At 35.3% G+C, this 9,327-nt stretch overlaps 1 protein-coding gene across 1 annotated transcript; it reads left to right on the top strand.

Moving 5' to 3' along the window:
• Positions 1 to 340: 340 nt before the first annotated feature.
• On the top strand, positions 341 to 1,350 carry LOC145112394 (uncharacterized). Its single transcript, XM_079048560.1, has 3 exons — positions 341 to 654; positions 831 to 1,011; positions 1,129 to 1,350. Exons 1-3 carry the CDS (start codon positions 341 to 343, stop codon positions 1,348 to 1,350), a joined length of 717 nt encoding a protein of 238 aa, XP_078904686.1.
• Positions 1,351 to 9,327: the final 7,977 nt, after the last annotated feature.

Below are 9,327 nucleotides of genomic sequence, written 5' to 3'. Positions count from 1 at the left end.
ACAAAAATGTTTTCGAACGTTCAATTTCGCTATTAACAGAAATTAGCATATCATTAACGGATAGAGTTAGTTTAGTTAACTTTCCCTTTTACCCTTCTTACCCTTTGTATATAAACTCTTCTTCTGTACTGTAACTTAACAATTTTCATAATCAAAGAATTACTTTTCCCTCTTTTGTGTTCTATGTTCATCAAGATGGTATCAGAGCTATGAATGCTCCATTTTTTTTGTTGATTTTCACCTGATCATCCATTGATTCTCGATCTGTTCATCCTTTTCTTTTCTCCGATTCAAATTCTTTTACCCTCAAATTATCTCAATTTGAGAATCATCGACAAGAATGTATCCTGTATCAACATCGACTCCTCAAACTTCAAATTCAACCTCGAATTCATCAGATCCCTTGTATCTTCATCCTTCGGATCATACAAGGATGCAATTAGTCTCCAAACATCTTGATGGTTCGAATTTCAACTCATGGAAAAAGGCTATGATGGTCTCTTTATCCGCTAAAAATAAACTAGGTCTTGTGAACGGCAAAGTTTCTAAGCCTTCTTCTGATCATGAAACATTCGACTTATGGCAGAGGTGTAACGACATGGTCACCTCTTGGATTCTCAATGTTCTAACCAATGATATTACTGAATCTGTGCTGTAATCATCCTCCGCGAAGGATATTTGGGATGATCTCGATGATAGATTCGGACAATCAAACGGAGCAAAATTGAGGAAATTCCCGACCTAACTCAAGGACATGATGATCTGGCCACCTATTTCACCAAATTGAAGAAACAATGGGACAAATTAAACGCCCTATCCTTGATTCCAAGTTGTACTTGTGGTGTTGCACACACAATTCAAGAAAGTCAGCAAAATCAAAGGCTGATTAAGTTTCTCGTGGGATTGAATGCCGATTATGGATCAACCAGAGGAAGTATTCTTCTAATGAAACCTCTCCCTTCTGTTGCTGAAGATTATGCTCTTCGGATTCAGGATGAAAAACAGCGAGAGGTACACTCTTCATCTCACTACTTATCAGAATCCGCATAACTGAATGTCAAGTCTGGAGTTAATCATTACAAGAACAATTTTGAGGGAAAGAAAATTATTATGTGCAATTTTTGCAAGAAGCCTGGACATAATGCCAATAAATGCTATCGATTAATCGGTTTTCCTAAGGATTTCAAGTTCAACAAAGGAAGAAATGCTAATGCTAATGTTGTTGGCTTTCCATCAAGTGAACAGCTCCAACAGTTCCAACCTTATGTTGCTGAAAATCAACCAAACTCTTCCTCTGTTACTCATGCAATTCCTAATCTCACAAATGAACAGCTCCAACAATATCAATAGTTATTTTCAATGTTTAGCAACATGAATCTTGCAAGCAAAGGATCAGAAGCAAACAAAAATGATTCACAAGACAATACTTCTCAATGTCCATCTTCTACAAATCGTCCAAGTGTCAATTTCGCTGGTAATGTTTTTCTATCCCAAAATCATTCTATTAGTTGTCATTGTTTGGTCACAACATCTACTACTTGGATTATTGATTCCGGAGCTAGTGATCACATGTGCCACAATCGATCGTTATTATTTCAGATCAAAACTCTTGTTTTTCCTTTTCATATCACTCTTCCAAATGGACAAAAGATAAGTGCACATGAGGTTGGTAGCATCATTCTAGCTGAAAATGTTGTCCTGCATAATGTTCTTTATGTCCCCATTTCAAATTCAACTTGTTGTCCATAAGCAAATTATGTCGAGATTTGAGATCATTGGTTGTGTTTTCAGACCAATTTTGCTTCTTGTTGCAGGGCCCTTCTCCGAAGAGGCCTCTGGTGCTTGGTAGACATCAAGCTGGCTTATACTTTCTTCATTCCAATACACATTCAAACAAAGGCATTGCTCTATCAGTCACTTCAAATGTCCCTATAGATCCTTCTGTTATTTTTTCCAATTCTGTTTGTAGAAACTTGTCAAAAGATAGTTTGTTTTCTCTATGGCATAAGAGACTTGGGTATCTCCCTTTGTACAAGTTGAAAACTCTACCATTTCTAAAGAATATGCATGTTGAATTTGATAATGTTTGTGAAATCTGTCCAAAAGCTAGACAACATAAACTTCCATTTAGTCATAGCTCTATTCATACTTCTTCATCATTTGATCTCATCCATATTGACACATGGGGTCCTTACAATACTAAAACCTAAAATGGTAAATCTTATTTCTTAACCATTGTAGATGATTATACTCGCTCAACATGGACCCACTTGTTAAGCACCAAAAGCAATGCTTTCAATTTTCTTAAAGGTTTTATTGAAATGGTCAAAACCCAATTTCGTAAAAGTGTCAAGATTATTCGATTCGATAATGCTTTTGAACTAGGTTCTAGTAATGAAGCCATTGCTTACTTTCAAGAAAGTGGAACCATTCATCAAACGAGTTGTAGACATACCCCTCAACAAAATGGGGTTGCCGAGCGTAAGCATAAGCATCTTCTTGAAACATCTAGAGCTTTGTTGTTTCAATCCAAACTTCCATTGAAATTATGGGGTGACTGTGTACTTACAGCCACTCATCTTATAAATCGTTTTCCTTCCAAGTTATTAAAAGGAAAATCACCTTATTTTCTTTTACATGGAACTCAACCTTCTTACTCATCTCTTCGAACTTTTGGCTGCTTATGTTTTTCAAGTACCTTGCAACATAACAAAGATAAATTTAATCCACGTGCAACACCATGTATTTTTGTTGGCTATCCTTTTGGGAAAAGGGTTACAAGTTGTATAATCTTGAAACCAAACAGATCTTGGTCTCTAGAGATGTTATTTTTCAAGAACATATTTTCCCATATCCATCTAAAGATTCTGTTGACGAGTCTTTCTTTCCTCAAAGCATGGATTTTCACTATGATGAAGACCAAAATCCTTCATCATCAAGTACCTCTCAATCAAACATTCATTCAAGAGATGATATACCTATACCTCAACCAATACCACAACAACCAATACCACATCAACCTCTTCTTAGACAATCAACCAGAATTATTAAACCACCAGCTCTCCTAAAATATTTTGTTTGCACCAATGCATCATGTCATGATTCTTCAAAATCATGTTATTCTTTCTTTTCATGTCTACACAATGTGACTCAAGCCTCTACACCAAAACATGTTTGTTTTACTACTATTTCTGATCAAAGAAAAAACCTTGTCACGAATATGAATAAAATTTCTGAACCTACCAGCTTTGAAGAAGCAAATTTGATTCCTGAATGGCAGGATGCTATGTCAAAAGAGTTTGAGGTATTAGAGGCTAATAACACTTGGGTTTTAGTTGATCTTCCTAAGGGAAAGAAACCTATCAGCTGTCACTGGGTCTACAAAGTGAAATACAAAGCAAATGGGGACATTGAAAGGTACAAAGGAAGGCTTGTTGTCAAAGGTTTTACTCAGAAACCTAGGATTGATTATACAGAAACATTCTCTCCGGTTGTAAAAATGACAACCATTAGAGCATTAATTGCAACAACAGTCAAGAAAGGTTGGAAATTACATCAACTTGATGTAAATAACGCCTTTCTTCATGGGGAATTACATGAAGACATTTACATGAAACCTCCACCGGGATTGAAACTTTCTAATCCTAATCAAGTTTGCAAATTTCATAAGTCATTGTACGGTTTAAAATAGGCGTCTCGACAGTGGTACGCCAAAATTTCTTCTGCTCTTAAAGATATGGGTTATCAAAATTCCAAAAATGATTACTCTCTTTTTCACAAAAACATGGGTTCAAGTGTTACTTTTGTTGTTGTGTATGTGGATGACATCATGGTAACAGGAAATAATCAAGAGGAAATTACAAAGTTAAAATCATATCTAGATAAGACTTTTAAAATAAAAGATTTGGGATCCCTCAATTTCTTTTTGGGTATTGAGGTATTATACACTTTATCGGGTGTTATTTTAACTCAAAGAAAATTCACTCAATACTTGTTGAAAGAGTTCGAATGCACTCATTATGCTTCTTGTCCTCTTCCCACCAATATCAAACTATTACAAGGACAAGGAGATCTTATGCAATCACCAGAAACTTATCGAAGATTGGTTAGTAAATTGAACTTCCTGGTTCACACAAGACCCGATTTAGCCTTTTCTGTTCAACTGTTAAGTCAGTTTATGTCTGACCCTCGAATACCTCATTTTGATGTTGCTAAACATGTTCTCAAATACCTCAATAATGATCCTAATCAAGGTTTGTTCATGAATAATGGTGATGATTTCACTTTACATGCCTATTGCGATTCGGATTGGGCTTCATGTCCACAATCTCGAAGAAGTGTAAGTGGGTTTGTCATTTTGCTTGGTGACAGTCCAATTACTTGGAAATCAAAGAAGCAAATCACGATATCTCTTTCATCCGCAGAGGCAAAATATAGAAGCATGTGTCGTGTCACTGCTGAGTTGGCCTGGTTAACTCGCTTATTGCATGAGATTACTGTCCCTAATCTTACACCTGTTCCAGTTCATTGTGATAGCCAAGCTGCTATTCACATTGCTAAGAATCCTGTTTTTCAAGAAAGGAGAAAACATGTGGAAATTGACTGCCACTTTGTTTGTAACAAACTCCATGAAGGGTTGATTTCATTGAATCATATTCCAACACAAACTCAGCTTGCAGATTTCTTTACAAAGTCTCTTCCGAGTAAACAACATAATTTTTTGTTAAACAAGTTGGGAATTGTTCATCCTCCAACTTGAGGGGGGATGATAGAGTTAGTTTAGTTAATTTTCCCCTTTTACCCTTCTCACCCTTTGTATATAAACTCTTATTATGTACTGTAACTTAACAATTTTCATAATCAAAGAATTACTTTTCCATCTTTTGTGTTCTATGTTCATCAAGATTAACATATGAGAGAGTATCTTCAAAATCAGATAAAACTGTAAGATAAGAACTTGAAGGAATGTTAAAAGATTCAAGAAGAGAACATACCTTCGAAGTCATAGGTGACTTATTAGCTCCTGTTGACACGAAACACCTCCCATTGACTTTTTCTTCCTTCGAACTGTCCTCTTCAAATTATGCAACATCGCACCATGAGTAGGGTTTCTCATCTCTTCATCATCTGAACCAGATGACCATATCTGGTAAGTTCCATCCTCTTCGTTTCCACCCATCACGACCAACGACAAACTTTGGTCTTCGTTCTTACCTCCTCCAACCTTTCAACATAGTATGCTTCGTATTTTACTCTCTCATTCTTCTCTTCCTTCTTTCTCAGCATGCAGTCTTTTGCAAGATGATTTGCACCATTACAGTAGTTACAATCAAATCCTGAATCTCCTTTCAGCTTTTTCTCACTCTTCTCAACAACACTCTTTCTTTCTTTCTTTTTCCTTCGAATCCACTCTTGTGCCTTTGCCAGATGAAGTGTTGCCCTTGAATTCATTGTTGCTTTTGTATTTTGGATTGAAAGGCTTCTTGAAGAACTTTTTCACTTTATTGTTTGAATAATATGCCACTGCCTCATCCTCTGAATTCACCACAAATCCTTCATCTTCAGAACCATCTTGTTCAACAGTTTTGATCTCAGAGTCCTTTGCTGACACTTTTGACATTAAGGCTAAAGGACCTCCTAGACTCATATTTCCTTCTTCTGCAATTTCATTGATTTCACTCTTATGAGCTTTGAGCACATTGTATAAATCTCCCAAAGAATAGCCATCGAAACTTTGTTGAGTTTTTATCATTAGGCTAATGTTCCTCCACTCCTTTCACAATCCCATCAGAAATGTAAGGTTATATTCAAGAGTTGAGCGTGTAAAAACATAGCGGTTGCACTTGAATATCAACTCATTCAAGCGATCATAGTAGAGTTCGATGGTTTCACTTTCTTTATCCTTCAATTCACCTAGTTCCAGTAAACATTGCTTCACAGAGCTCTTCTTCGTCTTTTCACTTCCTTGATACTTTTCTTTCAAAGTATCCCGAATCTCTTTTGCAGTCTTGCATCCTCGAATAAATTTGTAAACAACCGGTGGAAGAGCATCGCGAAATTCACGAAGACACTTATTATCATTAGCTTCATAATTTTCCTTTTGTGCTGCTATACCAGTACTTGAACCTGGATTTCCAATTTGAGCAAACATTTCTGGACGATAATTTCTACGAGTAACACATCGCCAAAGATCTTTGTCGATCCCGTTGAGATATACCTCTATACGATCCGCCCACTGCTCATAATACTCTGGAATGAGCATTAAAATCTTCGTGGAAGATCCAAGCAAATGATAAAAGCTTTACATAGTGTTCATGTTGAAATTCTCCATTTTTGTACGGACAAAAGTGACGATAAGATTCAGAAAAAGAGATCCAACGGATGAATCAACTGGAAAATGATCAGGAAACAATCGGTCTATCAAACTGATTGCAGAATCGAAACAAATCAATCAATTAGTACAAGTTTTCTTAATCAATAGTGCGGAAATCTTTGGATCAGAAAGAGTGATTCAAAAACTATTGAAAAAGACGAGAAAACAAGTATTGACTGAATTTATCCTGCTCTGATACCAAATGTAGTGTGTTTGAATCGAGTTTAAAGAATAAAATCAAGAACATAAAGCATTAAGAACACAATCGTCAATAAGTTCTGTTTGGCTCGTTGATTAGTTTGAAATAGTACACAAGTACAAGAGAGAGAATATGAACGAAGTGCCCGAAAACACTACTCTCTACTTCTATACTAACCCTATTTATAGGGTGACACAGACTCACAAAAAATATGTAAGGACTAGACATTAAGCTTCAACATCTTATAGTGCCTTACAAAATACATACATAGCGAAGTGCTAGACTTCGACACTAAACAGACCAAAAAGGACTTCGACACCTCACTAGACATTTCGAGGGTTGTAAATGTTATTTTCAAAACGTTTTCCTAATTCTAAACATTTCTTTAAGGTTATTGGCTTTTTCAAAAGAATAATAAATCAATAAACACTTTCTAAACTCAATATTCAAACACCCTTTAGCATTTACACTAGATCTTAAGAGCATCCAAATCATCATACACATTGTTTCTTTCGATACTCTTCCATAATAAACTTGAAAACAATGTAGGTTTAGACATTTCAACTAGTGAAATGTTTTCTGAGGGTATTATTAAAATGTCATTTTAAAAAACCTTATTTTTCTAAAAAAAAAAACATTTTTTTCACTTCGTTCTCAATCAATTTTTCAATCACCGTGTTTTTTTTTATATTTTTTACAAACTAGTTTATAATTTTTTTTTATTTTTACTAAATCTATTATTTAAATTACTTAACTTTATCTTATTATAAATAAAATTATAATTATTTATTTTTTATCTTTGTTTTTATGATTCAAGAAAAAGAAAATTAAAAATCTTTTTTTATGTTTTGTTTAAATACATGATCTAATGTCATAATTTAAAATTTTCAAACATTCAAACACATTTATTAAATGAAAACTTCATAATTAATTGATAGTACATCATTAGTCATCTAATATAACTTTATCAGGGTCCATACTTAGTTATCATACATGGATTTGATCTCGCTATCCATTGTCTCTTTCTATTTCGCAGCCTCAGGGCATGTCATCATTTCCTTGTAGTTAGTCGGTTCATCAAAATTTACGAGTGTACTATCACTGATAAACGTATCCCCATTTGTCGTATATGGAAACCATAAAAAAAAGGTGACATACTAACTCTATTGGATCGATGAAGAGGTAATGAATTGTCAATATGCTCAACAGATTCAGCCTCAGGTTGAGAACTAGTGTCATCAAAGGTTCCTTCATTAGATGACTCTTGAATTTCTTCAAGATTAATCGTACTCACACTGTCCTCTTTAGATATGAGCTTTCTCTTGCGGAAGAATCCTATTCGAGCTACAAAGACCATGTTCTCACTAGGTCTATAGAGCAATTATCCGAAGGACTTTTGTGGATAACCAATGAAAATACATCTTTCGACTCTGGGTTCTAGTTTATCTTGGGTCTCGTGCCTAATGAGAACCTTACAACCCCATACATTGATATGTGCGAGCAAGGGACGTTTACCTGTACACATCTCATGAGGTGTTTTGACAACCTTCTTAGTGGGAACAAGATTAAGGATATGGGCGACTTTCTTTAAGGCATACCCCCAAAATGATATAGGGATTGAATCTCGACTCATCATGGAACAAACCATGTTAAGCAAGGTTCGATTTCGCCTCTCAGCTACACCATTAAGTTGTGGTGTCTTAAGAGGTGTCAGTTGTGAAACGATACCACATTCCTTTAGATAGTCGTTGAACTCGATGCTAATATATTCTCCACCTCTATCAGATCGGAGCATCTTTATCTTCTCGCCCAATTGATTCTCTACCTTGTGCTTAAACTCTTTGAACGTTTCAAAGGTTTCTGATTTATGTTTGATTAAGTAGATATACCCATATCTACTATAATCATCAGTAAATGTCACGTGATAGTGATTGGCATCCCTTGTGGCTGATCTAAAAGAACCACACACATTTGTATGCACGAGGTCTAATAATCTTTCACCTCTTTCATAAGTACCAGTGAAAAGGTGATTTAATCATCTTACCCAATAAGCAAGACTCTCATTCATCGTCTAATTAAAGTTTAAATGATTACAACACTCCATCCTTTTGGAGTTGGGCGATGTGTTTCTTGTTAATGTGTCCAAGACAACAATTCTGTAAGCAAGCCTTGTCAAAACCATTAGAATAATTAATACTAACAACATTATTGCCAAGTTCATTCATACACACACTAGTTTCATACACACCATTACAAGGATAAACTTTGAAAATAAACGCACCATTTTTATAAACTAAAATTGCACCATCACTATTGTTAAAATTATAACAATATCCTTGTTTAAACTAAGCATGAAATAAAATTATGGTTCTTATCATTTCTGACGAATAACAACAGTTGTTCAAATAAACATAAGCTCATAAACTCCAATCCTAGTGACAATCAACTTTCGCCTGTTCCCCATGATCAGGTTTAACTTCCCATGCCCTACCTCTTCACTTTCCCTTAGTCCATGTATATCAGAACAAATATGAAAACCACATCCTGTATCAAGGGTCCAAGAGTTTAAAACATAAGTTTTATTGATTTCAATAGAATATATACTGGAAGAAGACCCAAACACCTTGCCTTTAGCATCTCTCATTTCTTGTAAGTACTTCGAGCAGCTTCTCTTCCTATGCCCCTTATGGCCATAATGAAAGCACACAACTTCTTTTGGTGGATCACCGATAAGAGGAGTATCAAAGTTGACCTT

The sequence above is a fragment of the Lactuca virosa genome, chromosome 5, assembly GCF_052849685.1.
Source record: "Lactuca virosa cultivar CGN04683 chromosome 5, Lactuca_virosa_CGN04683_v6, whole genome shotgun sequence".
NCBI lineage: Eukaryota > Viridiplantae > Streptophyta > Magnoliopsida > Asterales > Asteraceae > Lactuca > Lactuca virosa.
Note: the sequence above shows the minus strand (reverse complement) of the source record. Positions and strands in the feature narration are given on the sequence as shown.